General features: G+C 46.2%; 5 protein-coding genes and 1 long non-coding RNA gene across 6 annotated transcripts; 3 read left to right on the top strand and 3 right to left on the bottom strand.

The window, feature by feature from the left end:
- Positions 1-64: 64 nt before the first annotated feature.
- LOC105283139 (palmitoyltransferase ZDHHC23) lies at positions 65-2,036 on the top strand. The gene is made up of 3 exons (XM_011345616.3): positions 65-723; positions 820-996; positions 1,371-2,036. The coding sequence occupies exons 1-3, from the start codon at positions 191-193 to the stop codon at positions 1,558-1,560; spliced, it is 900 nt and encodes a 299-aa protein (XP_011343918.2). The 5' UTR covers positions 65-190; the 3' UTR covers positions 1,561-2,036.
- An 88-nt stretch (positions 2,037-2,124) lies between these two features.
- LOC105283140 (trichohyalin) lies at positions 2,125-6,037 on the bottom strand. The gene is made up of 5 exons (XM_026968600.1): positions 5,278-6,037; positions 4,916-5,102; positions 4,041-4,819; positions 3,216-3,414; positions 2,125-2,892 (listed from the first exon to the last, which is right to left on the bottom strand). The coding sequence occupies exons 1-5, from the start codon at positions 5,478-5,480 to the stop codon at positions 2,248-2,250; spliced, it is 2,013 nt and encodes a 670-aa protein (XP_026824401.1). The 5' UTR covers positions 5,481-6,037; the 3' UTR covers positions 2,125-2,247.
- Positions 6,038-6,069: 32 nt separating this feature from the next.
- On the top strand, positions 6,070-12,055 carry LOC105283141 (PR domain zinc finger protein 10). Its single transcript, XM_011345618.3, has 12 exons — positions 6,070-6,284; positions 6,447-6,657; positions 6,749-7,130; positions 7,223-7,555; positions 7,697-8,026; positions 8,098-8,301; positions 8,379-8,894; positions 8,971-9,235; positions 9,326-9,467; positions 9,548-9,736; positions 9,814-10,005; positions 10,109-12,055. The coding sequence occupies exons 2-12, from the start codon at positions 6,496-6,498 to the stop codon at positions 10,385-10,387; spliced, it is 2,994 nt and encodes a 997-aa protein (XP_011343920.1). The 5' UTR covers positions 6,070-6,284; positions 6,447-6,495; the 3' UTR covers positions 10,388-12,055.
- On the bottom strand, positions 11,897-15,511 carry LOC105283142 (potassium channel subfamily K member 13). Its single transcript, XM_011345619.1, has 5 exons — positions 15,283-15,511; positions 14,592-14,784; positions 13,853-13,927; positions 13,209-13,611; positions 11,897-12,822 (listed from the first exon to the last, which is right to left on the bottom strand). The coding sequence occupies exons 1-5, from the start codon at positions 15,409-15,411 to the stop codon at positions 12,348-12,350; spliced, it is 1,275 nt and encodes a 424-aa protein (XP_011343921.1). The 5' UTR covers positions 15,412-15,511; the 3' UTR covers positions 11,897-12,347.
- Positions 15,512-15,517: 6 nt separating this feature from the next.
- LOC105283138 lies at positions 15,518-16,088 on the top strand. The gene is made up of 2 exons (XR_894643.2): positions 15,518-15,605; positions 15,683-16,088. It is a non-coding gene; the product is annotated as an uncharacterized LOC105283138 (long non-coding RNA).
- Positions 16,089-16,238: 150 nt separating this feature from the next.
- On the bottom strand, positions 16,239-20,975 carry LOC105283134 (coiled-coil domain-containing protein 85C). The gene is made up of 4 exons (XM_011345612.2): positions 19,009-20,975; positions 17,375-17,747; positions 16,765-17,030; positions 16,239-16,542 (listed from the first exon to the last, which is right to left on the bottom strand). The coding sequence occupies exons 1-4, from the start codon at positions 19,798-19,800 to the stop codon at positions 16,498-16,500; spliced, it is 1,476 nt and encodes a 491-aa protein (XP_011343914.1). The 5' UTR covers positions 19,801-20,975; the 3' UTR covers positions 16,239-16,497.
- Positions 20,976-24,286: the final 3,311 nt, after the last annotated feature.

Below are 24,286 nucleotides of genomic sequence, written 5' to 3'. Positions count from 1 at the left end.
CGTCACGACGAACTTTCAAGTAGTGCTGCCACCTGCTCCTCGCGCGGCGCCCGTGAAGGGGCGCGTTGTTCCGTGTTATCGTCGCCGGCCAGATGGAGAAGCTTCAACGGGGCGATAAGCCGCCTCTAACCTCAAAATCGCCGACGTATGACAGTGTGAGGGGCCGCTCCCGGCGCGACGATTGTCAAGCATGACCGTCTGGGAGAGGTTGCGTAATCCGTGCGGTTGGCGCGCGGGTGCCAAGCAGATCTCCGTCGACGCGATGCTGCCGCTGCTGGTCGTGCCGACCCTGGCGGTGATGGCCGCCCAGGCCGTTTCCTGCACGATCCTCGTGTTCCTGGCGACGCCGGTTCTCGTTTACTACCTGCACCACAATTTCCTCAGGTTCCTGTTGCGCACCAAGTTCTTCCTCATGTGGACGATCACGAGCGTGCTGATGCTGATGCTGGTGTTCGAGGTGAGCGTCGTGCCGCTGCTGGAAATCCTGCCCGAGGAGAACCTCCTGTTCATAGTGTGCGTGGTGGGTGGTATATGGTGTGGCTACCGGGCCAAGTTGAACGCAGACTCGGCAGCGCAGGAAGGCGCCGTCAGCACGCAGGGTCTGGAATTGGGCGAGGGCAGTGGTGAACTCTGCACCACGTGCAGGAGACGAGCGCCACCCAAGGCCCATCACTGCCGTCTGTGTCAGACCTGTATACTCAACAGGGAATACCATTGTAAATGGTACAAAATGAACATTTTTCTGTCATGCACAAAGAAAACTCCATGCGATTGCAATTAAATTGTTATGCCAACCGCTTCACCTCTCCTGTCTTTCAGGTTGGATTGCTGCATCGGTTCCAGCAATCTGAGGTGGTACTTGTGTTGTCTGTTCTTTTCTGCGATCGCTTTTATCTATGGTTCCAACTTAACTATGACCAGCGTTTGCCATCCGTTCATACTTATCGGAACCGTACTCCTGCCGGACGATTGCAGCGATGTGTATCATCAGTTGGAGTACGTATTGACTCATCATGTTTTTTGATTATACTTTGAGATACGCTGCCAATTGAAATGTGCTGGATACGAGTTCTTCCGTGATAAAACGAGAGGCATTACGCACACACTTGCATTCACGAGCGCGGAAAGCGCGATTAGGTGTCGCCGATACTGAGGCTCGGTGAAGTAAACTGGAAAGATACAGGGGATCAATAAATTTTAATAATATCACGAGATAACGGTAATTGTCGAGTTTGAGAGACTTAGACCTCATAAATATTGTAATATCTCCTTATTTGCTCTCCGACAATACAAAAAATTCGACCGATAACATTGCAACTGCTCACTCGGGACGCTCGAGCCGATGTTTAATAATGTGCATATTGTTTCAGCATCGCCCTTTGCTTCGTCTCCGCTCTCTACAGTCTCGTCGTTGGCGTAGTACTTTTTTACTATCTTGTGTACCACCTATGGCTGCTTTCCCTCGGCACGACGTCGAACGAGCGGCAATTATGCGCCGGAAGTCAGTATAATCACGGGATGTTAAAGAATGTGTTTCGGTTATTTTGCTGCAAAACTTAGACATCACTTGCAAACTAGGTCAACTGAATTTTGCACAGTGTACGTACTACACTTTGTACAAAGAACACAATAAAATCAAACTCGGCAAGGTAGACGATGGTAGGGCCAAGGAAAAAAAAACAGAAAAATATATCAGGACGTGTGTCGATGCTAGTAAGTTCGCTTGAAGGCTTAAAAGTGCATCGGAACGTAAGCATTAAATATCGGGTTCGTTTAAATCGCGTACGTTAATCATCCTATCGATAATCAACGATATCCATAACTTCTGACAAGTACAACGCGTACTACTCCTTATAATGTTGCACTTGTAAGAATAATACTCGACCGCGAACATATCATAGAGCACAAGTTCTCATTATCCAGTCGTCATTATCTTCCATAACGTATCATTGTGCATACCATTTGTATATTTATTGTAACTGTGATAAAGTGGCCATTGTACTGAGTAAATTATATTAGCCATTGTACTGAGGTAACGAGAGAAGAATCTAAAAAAACAAATACAAATGTATAGTAACGACCTGCAGATCTTTGTTCTGTGTAAAAGGAAAGGGCAGCTGTTTTATCCTACGTGTTTATTTAGGAGTAAGGCTATTCTTTACCTCTCGCACGCACACACCACGCATCCACGTACGAGGCTAACGATTGTCGTATAGTATTAAATCTGTGCTATTGCTATATTCGTTGCTAGTCTTCTAATATTACACCTCTCTGCCTAGGATCGAAATCCGGTATCACCTCCTGCACTATTTCGCGCCACGTGTTCCTTATTCGTTCGCTTTCCTTGATATCCGGCACTATCTTTGGATACCTCTTCCACATGTTGAAGTACCTGCTTCTCAGTCTCTCCTCATAGTGTTCCCGCGCTAAACGCTCGTTCTTCAAGCGCTCCGCTTTATACTCCATTGTCCTTATCTTCCACAGTGTGAAGCACTTGCTCTGCAATCTCATGTCGGAGAAATCTCTAGCTACCTGTTCCTGTCTCCTCGCTTCCTTCGCCGCTTCCCGCCACTCTCGCAACGCGTACCACAATAAATTCCTATTGTACAGCGTTACAGCTAGCTCGGTCCTAATTTGATTTTGGTGTTCCGTTTCCATTTTCCACCTCACGAACGCTTCTCGCAGCAAGCATCGTTCGTAATGGTCCTTGGCTTTGCTCATGCGATCGTTCTTCATTTCGACGAGCGCGATGAATGGTTCCATTATGTAACGTCGCAACAAGTGCTTGCGATAAAATACGTCCGCCATGGCGTTCAGCCTCTTACATCTTTCTATTTCGCGCGCTCGTTGCTGCTCTCGTTCCTCGCGCAGTCTTCTTGCCTCGCGCAGGGCCTGAGAAAGAGATCTCGTTAGATTGAGTGCACGTAGATGTATAAATGTAACGTACACAAGTGGTGTTAGAGAGCACGGAGCGTACTCGATTACATTATAAAGAATAGGATGTAAGACACACAAAGTGTATTGTAAATCGGTGTGTGTGTGTGTGTGTGTGTGTGTGTGTAAGGTACTTATATTTTACAGCGCAACGTTTACTGGAAAACGAACCCTCGCGTGAGGGATAATTTTTCCCGCAAGGTGAAAGCTGCGAGAGAGCTAAGTGTACGATACCCGCCCAGCGCGATATTAATATACTTTGACCTCTCATATTATCTGACCTCTTGTTGCGATCTTCTCCTCTCTTGCTCCTCCTCCCTCCTGGCGATCTCTTCCTTTCTCCTCTCGTCCTCCAGTTTCCTCTGCCGCATCTCTTCACGCAATTTTATTCTGTTCTTCCGCGCTTCGGCCCGCGCCTCCATCCTCGTCAGAAATCTAGGCGGACTCGGCACCCGCACCGGCGCCGTCAGAGATTTGTCCCTGTTAATTAAACGGATACGCATAATTAAGAATCTGTTCGGAGCGCGAAACTACATTCACGCGCAACTGTGTGGTTTAACTTATTGCGAGATAAAGGGCCGTGAATTTGAACTTGTCCTCTTTAAGGCACGTTCTATTATACTTCAAACCGTAGAGAGACAAGCACGTGAGACGAGAATGTGATACAATCATAGGTCCACTTTAAGTTTGCTTGTAAAAAGTATTCTTGCTAGTTTCTAGTACTTTCGTCCTCGTTTTCACGCCTCGCCTCGCTGTCGCCGTTGCGAAAAGAACATAGTTTGCACGAAATACGAAAAAATCGTGCAACATACATGAATAGATTTGATAAATCGATAGATTGATAGATCGCATTTGTGACGTAGTGTAACGTGAAGTAAAATTATATAAATGCAAAATGTAATATACGCCTGTATAAAATTTTCCGTAAAATGTAAAAGTAATTTAGAAAATCGCCACTGTTTTACTCTGATCAAAAATCTTAGCACGTTGAGTGGCAAGGGAGATTTGATGAAGGATATTCGTACATCTAGAAACGAGGAACTTATAATTGCTCTTGCTAATTATTTCTTTCTTCAGAGTTCTTCAAGAATTTATAATTGCACGACCTGTAGCCTGCTTGTCTCATCAGCTGGATCAGGGTCCTCCTAGTTTGCTGACCGCAGTGCGTCAAAGTCTCCTTGGCCACGTCAATCGTCTCCTCGCCAGACCTCGTTATTTCCTCCTGCACCTGCTTCAGCTTCAGTTCTTCAATGATCTTACTCTGCTCGGCCAATTTTATTTTCTGCTTACGGATGATCTCTTTCTGAGCGTTCAACCGACTTTGTGCCGGCGACTCGACGACGAACGGCCTGCTAGGAGTCCTCTTTCTCGCCTCAGCATCCTTTCCGCTTGTTGCGGAAGGCGCTTTCGATTCCGCTCTTCGGCATTTCGTCAATTCCTTCTGCGTCTCCGCGATAATATCAATGAACATCTCTATCTTGCACGCGTCGGAATCCTCCACCGCGTTTTGTCGCGCCTTCTTCGCGTTCTCCACGTGCGTCTTCCACACGCGAATACAGCGTCTCAGGTTCCTGCGGATCGCGGTGCTCTGGATGTTGGTCTTGATCTCGCGGAGGCGTTGCTTATGCCGCGCGTTCTCCTGAAGAGCCCTGAAGCACGACCTCAAAACGCATAATCGATTCTTTGATTCGCAGCTTGGTTTGTCCTTAATAGTCACTTTGATGTTACCGAACGACCCTTCAATCTCGGTTATTGAACATTCTCGTCTGGTATCTTTAAATTCGGTCGAAGGACTTTCTACCTGTCCGTTTCTTTTCCGGATGGTCGTCTGCTTGTGCTCGCTCGTTTTACCTCTGTTTTCTCTTCTTTTATTGATAACTGCTTGCTGTAAACATTGATTTTAGAAATTTTGTTAGTTATAGGAATTAAATGAAACTATAACTTGTTTTTGTGAAATGTTTAGGTCATACTTAAGCTTTACCTTGATTCTGCTGGATGTTCTCCAAAAGTTTTCGTCATCCGAGTTGGCTATATTTTTTCTGCTGCACGGCTCGCAAAATTTAGGCCGAGATTTTTGTAAGTCCTGTTCAAACTTCCGTAATTCCCTCTCTACAATTGCTTCTTCTCTCTTTAACTGCAGTTCCCTCATCTCCTCCTGCGTCAATAATCTGCACAGAGATTTACGAGACAATATTTCTTTTTATCTTTTCATACAATATAAGATTTTGCATAATTATATTAATCTACGATAATAAATATATAACAATAAACTGTAATGAGCAAATAACATATATTATAAATTTTATTTACATTGTAAATTGCATTGAGAATTGTAAAACATACTTTTTGGTGTCTGTTAGTACAGGTCTCGCTGGAGAACTGTACAAATTTTCGCGAAATATCCTATGCCTTGCATCCATAACTAAATTCGGATCCACGAAGTTTCTCCTTTCATCCTCCAGCATCCGACGTGTCTCGAACGGCTGGAAAATCGCCACCTTCATCATCTCATCCATTAATTTCCTCGCTTCGTCGAATTGCACCATGCTCGCCAGTTTGACGTGAGACAATTATTAAAAAACTGTCGCCTGCATCGATCAGTTCACATCGTAGACTGTGGTCTCTTGTTTATGCGTGCTTGTTTCTGTTGTTAAGGGGAGTTTCAGTCCCCCGACCCCACAGGTGAATGTCCCGATCCCCATTCATAAGTTCGGTGGAAGACGGGGGTAGAGAAATTATATATAGTTGAAGAAAATCGAAACGCTGCAAATATTACACCGCACGTTGTACGTTTATTTTTAATGCAGTAAATGGAACAACCTAAAGCAAACTTTTGTAAAACTTATCGGTGTGCATTTTAATAATGCACAAAATGCGTTAAAATCTAAAAATTGTTAATGTTAAATCTTTTAACTTATCAAGTAATAACGCAGATTTTTATATCGACTTCAATTTTTTCTTGATTTGATCATAACGCATCAGAGATTCTTTCAAATTCTTGCATGTATAAATTGAGTAATTATTTTCTATAATAATCTCGATTCTATTAAAAAATCTTGTATGAGTAAGAGAGCGTGCTTTATTTTCTTATCTTTCCGAAATTGTTATCGCAGAGATTACAAATGAACGCTTGCATCTGCCAAGTCTTGCGGAATGCACGTGATGGTACGATCCGCGGCACGATTGCACGGTCCAGTTCGAGTTTCAAAGTTTCGCGCCGTTTCAGCGGTGCTCAATCACGACCGACACGGGACTGACGTCGATTGTTGACGGGGGCCAGTGCTGCTGCAGCAGCGGATGCGTCGTCGAGCGAGAGGTGCATCGACTTCGAAACCTGTATGTTGAGGCTGGTAAGTTCTCGTTCAAAATAACGGAAGCTCGCTCGATGAACACCTGTTAATCGTGGTTAATCCCAGTGCCGTTGCGTCGAACGCGGTTAAACTGATCCCGACCACCTCGCGGGCTGTCAGCCACTCTCACGCAGTGATCCGTCGAATATGCGACTGTAACAGGTACGGACGAGAAAATCTCGGACTCCCCTGGCGCGGCGCGTAACGTAAGATGGATCCAAGGGGCCCTCCTGAGGGGGCCCCTGGCGAGTCCTTCGAGATATCCAGCATCGACAAGGTGGCTGACACTTCGGTGAACTGGCCTACTGATCACGCATTCGCCTCCCTGTGCGAGCAACCGAAGAAACTCAACAACAGGCTGCTGTTCCTCACTGTGAGTACCTCTCTCGCGATGACAGTGACGTTTACGATGATGATGGTACGAGTGCCCTTGCGATCGTGCCTTTCTCTGATTCTGTTGCTAGGTGGAATATGTGGAGGATCAGTCCCGGCTGTTTCCTGCCTACGAGCAGATCTCCTTCTCCCCGAGGGCAGCCTCCCCCCTGTCCGAATTCGAGCACCGTGTCAGTCCACTCGACCCCAACATGAGCTCCACCGCCAGATACTCTCCCACACCGGTCCAGCTGCCCTCCTCGCCGTTTCACAATCCCGTCGTTGTGCTGCAGGGTCCATCCTCGCCCTTCATATCCCAACCTGAGTCGAACATACGTACGAGCATCAATTATGTAACTCAGCTGGCACATCCGATCGACACTCAGGCTGTGCCGCAAACGGATACCACTACAGACTTTGTTGGCAATGGGAATGAAGAGGGACTGGCCAACAGCGAGTTGATCTTAATGCAGGGTGAGGAACGATCAATTTACGATTTGGAGAAAACGTACGTAGTAAGTGTATAGCGTTTCGGTAATTTTTTAATTGGTGTACGACATTTGCAGAGACTACACCCGAATTGGAATCTTCAGCGACCCCGTTGATGCTAACGGGGATACCAAGCACGGATTTCACTCTGACCAGGGACTTCTTGGTGATGCAGGATGAGCAAATAAACGTTATCAACTCGTTTAAAAATCAAAACATGGAGATGGAGGAGAATCACGTTGCTCTGTCATCCACGACGGATGGCGCAAACAAGGAAAACAATAATCTAATTGTTCCCGAGTGTGATAAAGAGCAGTTTTCCAAGGAGACGTCGCCCGCTGAGAAGAAGGCAGTCGAGAAGAAGGATGTAAGGAGATCCAAACGGCATATAACGGATAAGAAAGATTTCTGTAAGTAGAACGCTATTTATTTTACACCTATGTACGTAATATGGTCATTAACAAATACAATTTATTTTTATTTATATTTATAATATTTATAATTTTATTTATATTTATTTTACATGTCAGTAACGATGCGCATTTTTACAGGGTGCGACGAGTACGACAGCAACTGCACCAAAGATGACAGCAGTAACTTGAACGACGTGTGTACAATCGCGGATCAACCGGTACCATCGCGTGCTGTAGCAACACTGCCAGGATCATATCTTTCATTAAACAAACTGTCTGCTTCGCATGCTACAGCAGATGGCATAACTTACGGAGTGTTCGCCAAACGCAACATTCGAAGGCGCACGCAGTTCGGACCCATAGAAGGCGTACTGTGCGCTTACGACGGTTCGCCCTTCGCGAATGCTTTGCCACTGCTCTACGAGACGGAGAACGGCGAATTTCTGAAAGTAGACGTTTCCAACGAAAGTGAGTAATCTTTGTTTGCCTAATTGTCCCTGCGAAAATGCTGAATTTTAAATCTCCATTTGCGATTTCAGACACATCAAACTGGATGCGCTTCGTGCGGCCCGCATTGACGTATAAGGAACAAAATCTGATAATTTGCCAAAAGAAGGATGGAATAGTGTTTCTGACGAACAGAAACATCTCACCGAAGGAGGAACTGAAGGCGGGCCCCAGTCCGGACTATGCAACTCGTAGAAATTTGCCGATACTTAAACCGGACGCGAAAGACGAGAAAGGTATGAATGATTGAGTCGAAAAAATTTATCATGTAGATTATAGACACATTCGCTGATACAATTCGTTTCTCTTTCAGAAATTACTAATCAGATACCCGCATGGCCGCGCTTAGATGGCAGCTCCTACAATCGACGCGTGAAGATGTTTCGTGGCAGGAGCAACGTGAAGGAGAAGGAGAATTCGCGGCAGAGCAAGTGCGGCAAGGAGTGGAAGTGCTCCGTGTGCAGCCTGGTATTCAGGAAGCCGTCCCTGCTCAACCTGCACACGGCCGTTCACTCCTCGTCCAACGATATCAAAACTGAGAATCAAACATCCGCGTGCCCGCAGTGCGCACTGGAGTTCCGGAAACAGAGTGAATTGGCGAGCCACGTGTCTCAACATGGACGATCGGCGTTGCCCAAGGCGAAGAAATTAACTCCCCTAAGTACATACAAGTGTTCAATGTGTTACAAACGTTTTGCTACGAAGATACGATTACAACAGCACTGCTTGGCGCATGGTGCTGAGGACCAAAAACCACTGCCGTGCAGTATCTGCTTGAAACGATTTATGAATAACTCCGCCTTGTCCGGTCATCTGAAAACGCATAAAGGTAACTGAATTCGATGAATCGACGAGCGACAACAACAGTCGCATCGCATTATTAATGTCACGTGATTGATTTCCAGAAAACAAGCAGGTCTTCGAGTGCCCGATGTGCAGACAGCTGTTTCGTCAGGGCACGATGCTGAAAGACCACGTTGAGACCCACAGAAATCAAGACGGTATATTCAGCTGTCCCCACTGCCAGCGCACGTTCATCAAGTACTCGGTAATTCGCAAACACATTCGCGCGCACCATTGTGAGCGGAAGCACAAGTGCCAGCACTGTGCTAAACGCTTCCCGACGGTTGACAAGCTACGGATGCACCTATTGAAGCATTCCGATCACAGGTGCGACTTCCAACTCTACCTTTGTCATGCTGATTACGTTATGCGTTAGCAACATCTCCGAGAATCTGAATAAGAATTCGTTTTGCACAGAGAGTTCCATTGTGCGAACTGCGGTAAGCGGTTCAAGAGGAAAGATAAGTTGAAGGAGCACATGACTAAGATACATCACTCGCAGACGGTGAACGGCGAGCAGGCAACGCAGAACAGCCAGGCGAAGAAATTTGTGCCAAAGGTAGGTACGCCCGGGTGAAGTGAACGGTAGAGTTTGCCCGTTTCTCTCGTTCGTACGTTGTACAGTTGTCTGGTCGACAGGTGAACCCGAACGACTACAATCGTTTCACTTACAAATGCCACCAATGCCTGGTGGGTTTCAAGCGGAGGGGAATGCTGGTGAATCATCTGGCGAAACGGCATCCCGATGTCGCGCCGGAATCCGTGCCGGAGCTGAACTTACCTATCCTGCGACAAACCAGAGACTATTACTGCCAGTATTGCGACAAGGTCCGTCACGTGATAAGAGTTTACGTTTCTCTGTGGAAATAAAATCGTCACGCATCTCATGTGTCGTGTCCTTGCAGGTTTACAAGAGCAGCAGCAAGCGTAAGGCGCACATCATGAAGAATCATCCCGGTGCAGCTCTGCCACCCAGTAACCGGCAGAAGGAGTCCGAGTTCTCGGGGCTGCCGAATCCGAGCTTCAGCCAAACAGTGGGCAGCATCACAACAAGTCCTCAAGGCTGCCAGTGGTGTCACAAACAATACGCCAGCAAGGTAAGTCTATTTTCTCGTACGAGAGTCTCCTCCGTATCGACAATCGAAGTATATCGACTGCTCGACGATCTCAACAATGATTGAAACTCAATATAAATTCAAGGCGAAGCTGTTACAACATCAACGGAAGAAGCATGCCCACCTGATGGAGCCGGCGGATCAAGTACCGCGTTCGCGTAACCGGCCACCGCAGAATCAGAACCAACCGCCCGCGCTGAACGACAACAACTTCGTGATGTCCGACTATATGCAGGGATGCGACGTGAACGGGGACTTCCTCAAGCAGAAAATAATCAAAATCACGAACGACGTGGATCTAATAGGCAACGGAGGTCTGGAGATGGTCGGTCAGCAGTTTGTGCGTATGCGCGACATACGTTGAGGAGAGACGCGCGGCATCCTCCGCACGGGGGATGAGCGTCGTCAGTTTATCGAGATATGAATCTCGCGATCTTTGTGCGCAGCCGTGTTGCTGTGAGGCAGGCTGTGTTTTTTTGCTGCCGTTTACCAAATTGGGGCGATGCCGTTTGGGTGAATGCGGTGAAGGCATGTCGCCCGAGGATATTTGGATTATAGACGCGCGGCTTTGTCGGCGCCGGTGCGAAACACTCGGCGCTGTTTTGTTGTACGTTGGGTCGATCGACAACGACGACGGTTACCGATGATAAATAGTGATGACTTCGACGAGATTTGTTGGAAACGGAAACACGCAATTTTAAGAGTACTTTGCCCTCCGAGCCCCTCGAAGCTAAAGGGGAAAAGATGCCTAAAGATGCCGACTGCGTGGGAACCGGCAGGGCTCGAATCCACTTGCGACGGAGAACACTGTAGTCTCGTACAATTGTTGAGATCTTTCCTCGAAGTATTAAGAATACCGAGTATTAAAAGAAAAAGGAAAACAAGGTAGAACAAGTCCTGGTACTATCGACACGTCCTTTACGCCTAGGCCTGGTTAGTAGTCTTACTTTTAAAATCTATACCAAGCTTAAAAAAAGAAAAACAAAAAAAAAGAATCCGATGTCATGTCGTGAAGTGTGAAGTAGATGGACCAAATTTAAGCGTCAAGTTTAAAGCGATGTTTAAGCCCGGCTTAAATTTGGCGGCGGACGAGTCTGCTGCGTCTTAGATCAGCGTGATGTTCTCCGCATGACGGCGAGCGTATTGGATACTAGCGCGACTCGCGAATCGAGTAATGTTACAAATTATTGTTCGCGACGTACTTGGCTTCACCTTACGGCGAGCGATTGTCTGTAGACTACGTGAAAGCTTGCGATCTCTGCAAGGAATCGTCCATTTCACTTTTACTCTCTTCCTCTGTCCCTTTCTCTCTCTATCTCTCCCTCTCTCCCTTTCTCCTTCTCGTAATTCCGAGACTTACGTCGTAAACGCTTGCGTCCATCATTCTCATTTTAGAGTAATATACACGCGCCGCCCTAGATCTCCAACAGAACATACTGTTTTCACGTAATCGTTTCGTAATCGCTGGTCTCGTCCACGTATGAATCTAGCGTCACAGCTGAGAGCCCGTTTGAGTCGAAGATTTGAGAAATGTCCGTTTTAAATCAACGCACGGTACTTACGGTAGTTACGTAGCCAACGTACGGGGAGCTTCGATTCCCTTGCGATTTTACGAGCAGCAGGAGTACGTGTATTTTAAACTGTATACCCGGCCATCCGGCGTAATCACTCACACGCGTAAGCGCACGTACACACCAAGAGTTTCCGCAACGATTGTTCACGGTCGTGTATTCCGCAACGTTTGAAATTCGGATAATCTGTGTCTTCTCGTGAATCCTGTCCGGTTACTGTATGTCGTAAAGTAAGACCGCACTTCGAACGATTTTCACACTCGGGGGGGGGGGGGAGAAGAGATTTATCGACACACGACACGACGCGTTGAGAACTTTTATTTTACACATTTACGCGGCGTATACACGACATACATTATCGCGATTACGAAGACAGAAGATTGCATGTTTTGTCGATGTCGTTTGAGTACATGGAGGACTGTACTGTAAACGTGACTTAAATAAAGTTATTCGATGAGCGATACGACGAGCGCAACATTTATTACACGTTGAACATCCAGGCGCCGCAGGAACCGTAAGGCAAGCTTAACGACACGAAGAAGTCCTGGAGATCAAATATTTCGTAGTAGTAATATCTACGTCAGTTTTACGGCATTCGCTCCAGGAAGTCGTCTTTGAGTTCAGCGATTGCCTTACGATTGCCAAATTATTTTCAAATTTCGCTACATAATACTCGTCTGAAAATCGCGACTGCGGAACGCGTTGTTATACAATACTATATTCTCAGTAGCCTCTACTTTGCTTCTAACTCTTCTATCTGTTTATCGTAGTTTTACTTTCAAACTTCTCGCTAGCGATCGCGAGCGGGCCCACCGCTCCGGGCCTCAAGACTTGATTCGGCGTAGCGACGAGCGTACCGCCGCCCCGTTGCTTCTGCGCGGCGTCGTACAACTGCTTCTGCATCACCGCCAGGGAGACTTTATTGGCGGACATGAAGTCCTTCATGCAGATCAGCTCGCCGGACATCCGCCTGGGTGTCTCCACGGCATCTTCCGCCCTGATCGAGTCTCTGCTGACGAGCCTCGTCGACCTCCTCTTCGAGTGGTAAATCGCTGACACCGAGGACTGCCTCCGTGGCAGATACTGCGCCGCCACATCCTTATTACCGTACTGCAGCTTGTGTATCACGTAATTCAGGCCCTGTTTTATCACGATCGACGTGACGTTCAACAGCGAGTATATGCAGCAGCATCCCACCACCAGAAAGACGAAATTCGCAAATCTGTACCTGCGTGAACACACAAGTGAGATTTTTTTTCACCGAAAGATGGTACGCAAATTTCATTCTTATGCGATAAATTGAGATTTTTCTTTCTTTTGGCGAGAATAAGGAGAAAGCTCATTTTTATGCAACACATTTTGCAATATTTTTAAATTTTAACATATTAGAATTCTATTGATCTATAAGGCCTATTTTTGATAAATTGTGAATTGCGAATTATTAGTGCTTTTGTGTCATTAAAGAAAGACATTGTGAAATTTTGCTAAAAAATTCATCGTTCAATTATCGAACGCAATTTAATAGAAATGGGACGTTTTCGTGCAATCTTGACCATACGGCTAAATTATGCGAATTCGATTTCGTTGACGTGATGAAAAATTTCCACGACGTACCAGTGTACGTAAGGATAGCTTGGCTTTTGCGTGCTGACGAAGTCGCCGAAGCCGATGGTGGTAAAGCTTACGAAAGCGAAATACAGCGCGTCGAAATAATCCCAACTCTCTAGCGACGCGTAAAGCGCAGCGGCGCAACAAGCGATGATGCAGGAGGTCGCGGACAAGTAGAGCATGACCCAGTACACGCTCGGTTTCCATTGGTCCAGATCCACGTGGTCGTCGTCGTCGAGAATATCTGGCAGGGTTGATCGCTGACTGTTTGATGACTTGGAGACCTTCCGAGATGTCGATGTAGCCCTGCGAAGGCGCCTCCTCAGCCGTCGTACGTGCCAGCTCCGCAGGATCCACGCCAGGAAAGTGATGATCCTCTCCAGGAACAAATTAAAGAACAAGATGCCACCTGAAGCGTTATAATCTTTATCAGAAACATTAAAATTGCAATAACATTTCATTTAGCTTCTAGAATCGCAACACATGTTCAGAATCTACACCGATATAGAAAGCATCTTAGAAGCTTCTACTTCAATTCTAACGATAATTCTTTTAACGATCATTATTTTTATTTTTATTTTATTTTTATTGGAATCGTTTTATATTTGATGTCAGATATTCCTGTCAGTGAGCGTAGATTTCGATATTACCGGAACAACCGAAGAAACCATAGAGAACAACGGCCGCTTTACCCGCCGTGGTCTGGGGCGCGGTGCTCCCGTACCCTGTAAAATAATTTTAGCATCACGCTACTTCCATTTCAGGAGCATATTACACAGCAGCGTATGCATACATTGAGACCAAGGGGCGACCACTCGTAGGGATAAGTGCGAGACTAGGTCGCGAGATATTAGCATTCCGGAATTCACCGGTACATTCTCATGCATGCATCGGGCCAACGACCCTTACCCTTATATTTAACATTATTACGGCCAAGTTTTACACGCAGAGAAATGCGTTCATCCCTCAACAAGTTTTCTCGACCGTACATAAATATAGCTGCACATCGCGAAAAATCTACATAAACGTGCGTTACGGTAAAATTGATTACCGTAGAAGTTAAAGTTAATTGAGAGAGATGTATGATTTATCTTATATTATAAATCGATGAACGGGTAATAAATGTAGAACTGCACGTTAATGTTGATTTTAAACGCGATGAAAGTTTGCTTTCAGAAATATTGAAATATGAAGGTGGAATGAAATCGTGCCAGATCGTCTCCGTGAAAATCGATCTTTGCGTGACTTCCCGAACACGGGAAATCGTAGGAATGTAAAGCGTAGAACGCGTGACACGAATCCCAGTGACCCCGATACCGCCGGTCACGATGCGGTTGCGGATGAGCAGTCGCCGGCATTCCAAATACGGTATCGCTCTACGTTTCTTACCGATCGTAGAAACTATGGTGCCCACGAAGTGAAAGCTACCAGGAAAATCCCAGCGGCGCCTCTTATTGATGATGCCGGTGGCGGAAGCGTTGCCGTAGGCGTACAGCAACTCGTGCAGCCTCTGCAGGGCCAAGGGACTGCCCCGCAAGTGGTGTCTTCGAAATGCGTGGTAGACCCGCCAGAATTCCGCTGCCTGCCCGAAAGAGACGATAGTAATGTCAATAAATATAAATATAAAACGACACATATATTTAACAAGAAATAAATATTAAGAAATCTTGAATTCACCGCGAAGTACATTTTCATTCCACGATTCTTCTTCGCGGTGAATTTTATTGCACTTTCATGATACTTTTCATCTTACGATGCAATGTATTCACACGAATTGATCACGTTGCAAAAATATACATACAAAAATACATACATACGACGCAATCATCGATTAGTCTCATGCGAATTAATATTCGATGTGGTGTTGCTTTGCTGCTCCTATTAATCTGATATTTCACTGTATAAAATTCACCACAACAATTTTGTAATGAGGAATTTTAATTCTCTATTCCTTGAATTTTTAATTACTTATTCTTATAATATAATATTCTTATAATATATTATAAGCGTTAAATGCAAATGGGGAATTTCTTTTTTAAAACTTTTTCTAAGGAATGCACACTCGAACATTGCAGTCTACCTGTCGTATCTCAAGATCACTTTCCAGCCGTTGGAAGAGGGCTGCGCCCACGAGCATGTACGTCGCCAGGACAACCGCGAGGAGGATGATCCTAGCGTTGTCCTCCGCGAGGCCTCCGCACAAGCACATCACCGGCGACTCTCATCCTTCCGACAGCCGGTGGCTGCTGCACGCGATCCCCACCGCCGCTTTTGATCCGGAGCGGCGCAAGCTCGGCAGCTGAGAAGAATTCGCGAATAAATACAAGAATGCAGAGGAGAACATCTTGTACAATGGGTCTTCTTTAAAACGCACGGATAAATGCCGCGCATTATGTCATTATTGTTAGTTTATAAGTATCAATTATGTCGCGCAATCATCTCTGCGTTTGATAAGATTTTAATTTTCAGATGCTTTTCAGTTTACGCAAGAAGCATACTAAGCAGCAAGGAAACAAAATTGATCGGTGGTAGATTGGAAAATATCCTAATTGCCTTGCATTGACGCGGCGATACTGTCGCGCGAGCGGAGATGTATGTGGGCAATCCGATGCCGGTACCATTGAGAGCAAATTCTTTGACGAGGTAAAAATATAAATACAAACACTCGTTTACGTATTCAACGCGTGAGCACCAGCGAGGGGTGTTTTTTTCGCGAAAAGCGGCGGATAATTAAGCGACGAATGCGAAAGAGGCAGCTGCTAAATTGCGAGCCCGTGAGTTGCGAATATCCTTGAGTTTATCTTTGATTTTTGAAAAATCACGTATGAATTAAAGAATGCTATAAATCTAGTCCTCGAAATTTTGCTACGATGAAATACTGTAAAAGATAGAAAATTTCTGCGTTTATGATATAAAAAAATTTGTATCCCCATTTGGGTTAATAAGATAGAAACATTTTACTTGCCACGACATATACGTGACAGGAAGAAAAAGGGATAACAGGACGGAACAAGAACGGGCAATAAATTACGAACATTATGTAATAAAAATAGTTTAACGTTAACAATCGATCTAGGCAAGCTAACGGCGCGCTACATCGTTCGCATAAATAGATACTTACGGAAACATTCTTATATCTTAGTAATTGTACACATATAGGAATCTATACACAATTATCGCGTACATTATCAGTTGTAATACTATTATGTCCCGAGCGTGTGCATTAAAGCTACCACACTTCATATTAATGATATTAAAAATTCGATGGACAGTTGTTGGTCTCCCGGCCCGAGCGTTAATGCCTCGTTTGCGAAGTTTCCTCCAATTTCCGCCAGACAACCTGAAAAGCAAAGATAATTCATTACAGTACACATATCATACCGAATATTCAGTATGCTATATTAATTGCATGTGAGTAATTTTTTCATCTCAAATTCTGCAGTATAAATAGCAGAAAAAGCTTGCATCAAAATTGATAAGACGATTTATCCGCATGCACTCTGCTTCTCTACAAATCTTTTTATCTGACGGAGAGTAGTGAAGCTAAAAAGCGTTCACTTACATTGCACATTTCCTTAACCAATGCTTTCTCGCCTTCGTGGCCCTCCTCTTTCTCCACGTCTTTCCTAATGTCAAAGACTTGGAAGGCGCACACTACAGGCTGCGGTCGGTTCCCTAGGTAAGTATTATCGCCCAGGCTCGCGAGACTGTCCCAAACTTCGGTCGGCGGTACTTCCCAACCTTGCGCGCAGGCTTGCAGAATGGTCTTGGCCTCCTCCAACTGTTTCACTCGTTGCTCTAAATTCCTCACGTATTCCATCGTTTGATCTGCAAGAGAGAGAACGATCGAATCATTTCAGAATGCAGAAGAATCATCAGAGTTAATAAGTATTGTACACGTACAATATCACATCGCTTGATAATTGCATGCAGTTTTGCTTTACTGTCGAACTTTCTCTTACACGATGCACGTTTATCTAACAAGCTGTTATTGCAGCGTAACAAACGGCAGGCTCTTTAGAAAGGATTTCATTTTCTACGAATTACGCGAAGCCATCACAGCTGCTATTATTCAATGAGCGCGCTTCCTTCCGCGTTAGGGAAATGCTTTCTTCGCACGCTTAAGGAACACGCGCGAGAAAGACGGATTCAGCATTTTTACTGAGCCTTACCGTTAAATATGGAAGTGGGCCTCGGCCTCGGCGGCGCGGTCTCCTCGGCGTTCGTGCTCGAACTCGACCCGTCGCCCTCGTCCCTTTGACCGCCGCTGCGCTCCTCGTCGAGGTACAGGCACAGCTCCTTGAGCTCCAGATTGTCTTTAATCAGCTCCTGCTGCTTGTTATCCAGCTGGCGCAACTTGTTCTGATAGGCCGAGACCTCCTGTCGCATAACGCTCACCGTGTATCGGCCGAACCTCTGCCACTCTCTCGCCAGCTTACGGCCCTTTTGTCGATCGTCATCCAAGAAGCAGCAGAGATCGCGGAGCTCCTGGTTATCGTCGCTCAATCTTTGGTTGGCCTCCTTCAGCGCTCGCAGCTCATTCAACTAGAAAGTAGATAACTTTATCAGGCTGCGCTCGATTTATGTTATACCTTAGAGCAAATTTTCAAATATGCTAATGCAATAGTTTGTTATATTTTTACCCGCGATTTAAAAAAGCGATGCACAGATTTAGACAAGAATTGTTGCTATATTGCAATTCTTTGTTAAGGCATCACCTCTTTAAAGCAAAAAGACTTGTAGATGCGATTTGAATAGTTCAGAAGCTCTTCGAATACATTAAAATACTTATATTATCTGGTTTTGTATAAATTTATATACATATTGTCTTTCCGCATAAATAATAATACCGGACACGCCTCTCATTCACAGTCGCATATCTTCTGCATTAATCGGCGTGACCATGCTGCGAGAAAAATAACAGAGTCATTGATCTCACGGGTGACGTATCCGCGCTGCGTTACACACCAATCTGCGAAAAAAGCCTTTCACGCATTCATCACGCGTGTACGAGCGACGCGTGACCAATTCCGGGCGATCAATTTCGACAAAGCCAGAACATTCGCCGGGCCGAAGAAAACCGATTGTCCCACCGCGATCGTTTGCGGTTTATCTCACGTATGCGTGACCACTTGAAATTACGACGATCGGTTCACCTTATATGACCCACAAGGGCCGCTCAAAAACTTCCGCGTACCGCGCGAGATTTCAAGGACGGCGAGCCACATCCAGCACACGCACAAGATCTGTTACGATTTCTCGATATTTTGGGCGCAATAAATTATGATATTTTATTGGCGCAGTAAATTATGATAATGTAACGCTATAAACATGCGGAAAGAATTTACTTGTCGAACCAGTCGTGAGATATTTATAAAGTCAACGAGAACTGAGATGGATTCATTGCCAAACAGACCGGAACTATCATTAAAAAACGAAGCGTTTGAATAAACTGAACCAATGAAGCACATACGCAGATTGCATCCTGTTTTTATAGCTTCTATTTCTTCAATTCCTTTCTTCATTAAATCATATCATTAATTTTGATTAATTTGAGAATATTTATTTGAAATTTATAAAGAAACACGAAATTAAAAGAGGAGATGCTCTGAACTCCCACGCATTTACATTCAAACGACTTCTAAAGTTACAGAGCACTCTACTTAAGTTTTTCAAGGTACAGTTATTCCGAGTTGTCGAGTTTCACATCCAATTAACTTATCGCGATTTAATTAATTTTTTCTACAACTTCACTATTGTTTATCGTTAATCGATCGTTTGTACTACAGATCCATCAAGTACTTACCAAGCTCTGTATCTGGCGATTCTGTTCGGCGGCGAGCCTGGCGATGTCACTCTCGGTCTTCCGCACAAACTTGAGCATTTCCACGGGACCAAGTCGCAGGAATTCCTCGTCGCTGATCCTCTGTCTGACCGGCGCACTCTGGCCGCTGTTCGCCGCCGGATATTGGCTGCTGGGCGGCAAGTACTGGCCCTGACCAAGCTTCAGCTGTTGGAGGTAGGCTGTCGACTGCTGCTGCTGGCTCTTGGCCACCGCCGACGCGGCAGCGATCAACGCGTTAGCCGGCTGTGAATGATGATGATGACGGTGCTCTATCTTTGGCGAGTACTTGCTCTGCGCATCCTTCGTCGGTTGTTGCTGCGTTGGTTGCTGTTGCTGCTGAGAGGACGGCGATGGCGGCGGCAACGTGCGCGGCTGCGTGCTCAAGGCCGCGCCCGGACCTTGACTGTTGCCGGCCTGGCCTGAACTCGGTGACGAAGTAGCCGCGTTGGCGAAGTGGAGATTGTTCTTCAGGATGCCACTGGTGGGCTGCGGCGGGGGCTGGTAGCGCGGCGGCAACTGGTCCACTGGCTTGATCACGTGCGGTGGATGATGCTGCTGTTGCTGCGGCTGGGACTTATTCTTATTGGACATCGCGGATAATTTAGCTCCAGGCTGCGCCGTGTCCCATTTCAGAAAGTTCGCCGCGGCCTCCTCTTGCCAGTTCGACCCGCCGAAATCTGGGTCAGCGCGCGATCTCTCACGAGCGGCGGCGACGGCGGGCCCGGTCTGCTCAACCGGCCCCGCGCAATACATGCTTCGTTCCCTCCACGACTCCCGGACCTCACCTTATCGCCGTAGGGGGCCCTACTCACGCGCGCGCACGCTACTCTCCCGACAGCCGATTTCTGCGTTCCTCTTCTTCTTCTACTCCGTTTCTTTACCACCTCTTCGCCTTACCCTCACCTTCGTCTTATTTCGCGTGTCTCTCGTGCACCTGCCAGCGGTCCACCTTACTACCGCGTGTTGTGGCGCGCGACGAAGGCCTCCTCTCTCGCGAGGGATCAATTCTCCTCTTCTTAATTCTGAGAGCTCCAGCGACCTTCGCGTCGTCTGTTATTACTCAGTACATTTCTTCGACCATCGATTAGTTTCCTATCAGTATCGCAACCAATTCTGCGGTTCTCCGGAAGAGATGGAGTGAGCAATTACCTCCTAGATAACTCTGTTCAATGATTAATTGGAGATGAAGAAATCACATCATCAACCACCGCATTCATATTCTTCAACAAATTTTTCGTTAGGTTTTACGAGTCTCTCTTGTTTGCTTCCTCTGTTTAATCACTATCGCATTACTCTAACTACGTTTCTCAAATGTTTCTAGTACACATCGATGATTATATATTTACTATTCATTTTGAACACTGTTCACATTCAAGGCTGTGTCGTACTACATCGCGCGGCTCGAATTCAGCGTCACTCCCGTCACAATCGCGCGATTGGAGCTCCTTCAGCTGGAATCTACGACTGCTTACAATCGACACATTCCAATCCCTCGCTAATCTCCTTGCCGCGAGTAGCACCGACTTCGCTCCATCAACGTCCACGCGTCTCCCGTCTCTTTTCCTCCGGCGTTCTCCTCACAAAACTGTGTTGTAACGTCAATGAATCACTCACCAATCTCTCTCTCTCCTCGCGCGTTCCGCGGTTAAGACCGAACTGAATCGGACGATTCTCGTTCCACGCCAGCAATCGGCACGCGTCTTTCTTCGCACCGCCAGTTCGAGTCGCGAATTACATACCAATCCCTCTTTATCAGCAGACGAGGCGCGTCCGCCTCGCGCACGAGGAACGTTCTCCGCCTCGATCTTCTCGGCCCCGGCCGGTGTACTACTTCGTACTACCTGAAGAGAAACGCGGGGATTGTTCGCCTCGTTCGATCCGATCCCACGTAGCGCACCGTTTCGTCTCGCCGGCGCCAGGTCGACGGCGGGAAGCCCTCTAACTCGCGACGTGTCCCCGACTCGTCACCGTCGCCGTCCCCCCTAGCATCTCCCCCGCGCCCCCCTGCACGCTCGGGCCCACTCGGGTCTCGCAGAAAGCGCGCATTCCGCGCGCTGACTTCTCCGAACGCGCGCCGATTTCCACGTACGTGCCCAGGCTGAGTGAGCCGTCGGACCCCGCGTGCGACGGGCCTTCTTCCTTCCTGTCGCGTCGCGTCGCCCTCTCCTCGACTTCTGCAAGTCTCACCGGTCGCCACGACACGACCAACCCGGTTGCACCTCGCGCTGGTAATGCCGCTCCGGCTTGCCCGCCCGACGCTTGCCGCACGCCCGGTCCCCGTTTTTCTTGCCGCGGGGCCGCATTTCACGGGATGCCCAGTGCCGTATTCATTCAGCTAGGCGCCAGGTGGACTGCCGTCAGGTAGACGCGCGCTCTCGCGAAAGACACCGAAGGACCTCGCCGTGCCTGCGAGATGCCGTTTCAATACTTGCGTGATTCGGTTCTTCACGAGTTGAAGAGTTGACCGTCTCTCTGCGTGATCTTCTCAGGCTCTTCTGCGAAGCAGAGAATAAAATATGTACCTTGTTGTTGCTGTTGATGGTACTCTCGATCCGTACAATTGCGATGTCTTCGCATCACGTTTTTCCAAGTCTTATCTTCTCTGGTCTGCTCTGGACGCGAACGCGCGTCGTCACGCGGTCGTCCCGACGGTTGTCACTGCCTTCCACCCGTCTTTTACGTAGTTCCAAGTTGCCTCCGATTGATTTTCTAATGACGATGACAAACATTTCGACGGTAATCACGATATTCCTTCCTCGCACTTCCTTTTGCACCTTACATGGCGTCGTAACCGGTGGCAACGATCTCCTGAGATCACCCAGAAATCACGGCGAACTTGTCATCGGATCACGCTCGATCCGGGGCCCGCGATTCGTCACCGGATTTATCGGCGCCGTTTCTCTTGATTCGCGCGAAGCTGTCGAGTTTGATTTTTCATCGACGCCCACGCGGACACCTCGACGACGACGTATGATCCGCGTCGAGATCGCATACCAACAACATGGCGGCTGAATTCGCGGGACGTGAAGTGATTGCGGACGACGCTGTGAGGCCCCGGGAACGCGGGAACGTGCCGCGATCTCCTGATTGGCTCGCCCGCGCAGCGCAGGGAAAGGGTTGAATCATCAACTCTGAAGTCGTGGGAGGTTGCGGGCCCGAGGTCGGACTCCACGGCTCGCCGGGGTCTGATAGCGACGTCGAGGGGAGATCGATGATGATAAACGTATTGTGTCACGACGACACCCCTCTTCCTTCCTGAAAGTCACGGAAAAAGTATGTGAAAAGTTCTGATTCTAGTTTCTCTCTCTCTCTCTACTTGTCTCATTTTACTTTACTACTTTATTTTACTTTATACTAGTTTGTACCTGATTTATTGAATCACGTGGTTAATCACAGAAAATGGAGAATTAATCGAATTCGATGCGTTTGTTTTAAATAATATATACGAGATCTGATCTCTTGAAGATTGGATATTCAGGATTCAGCACCGCAGTCTTTAGGCTACTTATTCTTGAAGAAGTTATCTTGAAAGACAGATCTTGATTTTTTTCAGGATGTCTTCAACACGCAAGCTTGATGTTCTCGCGGCGAGCAATTTCTCAGAACAATTAATCGTGGAATTTCCCGTGAGACTTTCCAGCTGTTTGACTTTCAGCGGAAAACGTCGATTTGACTAACGAGGAAACGAGGAGAGGCGATTCTCATCGACGCATTGTGTCGATGCGAACAAGCGCTTCCTCCGCCATTACTTGCGTAATTACGCAGAAATTAGCTACTTAAGTAAAATGTATGAATAGAAAGACTCAGGTAAGATCTTTCGGTCGCGTATTGCCGCCAAGAGCAGCTGCGAAACGACTGATTCGAGATGAAAAGCACAATTTCCCGCAACTCATTTTCCCAAATCGGTGACTCGTTAATTGCTCTTGGCAAATTTCTTTTCGACAATTTGTCTTTGTCAGGCAAATGAGCGTGGCACTCGACTTCGTCGATTCCGCAAACCGCACCACGCAGCAGCAGGTGTTACTTTCCTCACGTTCGCCTGCCGGCAGGGGCGATCTTCGAAAATATTCTACCTGCTCCGCGCGGTTGTACTGATACAACGAAGAAGATGCACCTGCATTCCAGTGCCGTTCGCGGTTTACGTTGAGATGTCGGGTCGGTCCCAGGACGGATGAAAGGGCCGGACCCCGGATTCTAAAGCGTCCCTTTAAATCCGGTTTGTCTAAACGCGGAAGAATCGGAAAAGCGCTGTCTCGGCTAGTCGAGAGATTCTATTTATATTTTAACTCCATAGAAAATGTTTCAAATGCAAATACGACACGCGTATGCAATGGATACCCTATGGGTCACTTTGATCTTGACGTTGCGCACTGGGAGAATTCTTGCACATTGTAGTTCTTTCAATGTTAACAATGGATATTGTGAACATGCTAAGATAATATTACTACAAGTTTCGAGACAGATTTGAGGCATCCTTTTAAAATTTGATCATCTGTTAATTTTATATTAAAATTGGTCGAAGAATTATTGCATCGTAAATGTCGAGTTTTATCGATGATATGTCTCGATACATATTGATACATATGCGCATATGAAATATTGTATCCATCCTTGAAATTACCATATCCTACAAAACATCAACAACCTTGAAGTCAAGATTCTTTTATCATCAACTATCACGACTGACACGGCACCATAATTATAATATTTTATATATCATATATTATTAATCGATAAAGTGATTAATTAAATTAAATTGAGTTCCAAGTATTATTAGAAAGCATACGAGCAGATGTCTATCTTTCTCGAACACGTTAATTTAAGCAAGTTTTGGGAATTTCGATACATTAATAATTCTCGATATAGACACAATCACAAATATTTCGTTAGTTTCGTTATTAATTATTTTGCAATCGTATTCATATAATTCGATGCAATAAAAATGTGAATAAAACTATAAAATTAACTAAATAATATTAAATTTACATTAAAATTTGTAAAAAATGTAATTGCAAAACTAAATTCATAAATTATATATTTGGATAAGTATTTCTTGACAAGTGTATTTTACGCCTCGAAATAAGAATGAAAGCAGCGATGAGACCAACATATTTCTGTACCTGCTTTTATTATTCTGCTGTATGTTCTTTTTCCATTGATATCGAACTGAGCAACAAATAGAAATATGCGCATCATAAATATCGCAATCAGTGTAACCGCATGTTTCACGCGTTTCGCA

Source organism: Ooceraea biroi, chromosome 3 (assembly GCF_003672135.1).
Source record: "Ooceraea biroi isolate clonal line C1 chromosome 3, Obir_v5.4, whole genome shotgun sequence".
NCBI lineage: Eukaryota > Metazoa > Arthropoda > Insecta > Hymenoptera > Formicidae > Ooceraea > Ooceraea biroi.
Note: the sequence above shows the minus strand (reverse complement) of the source record. Positions and strands in the feature narration are given on the sequence as shown.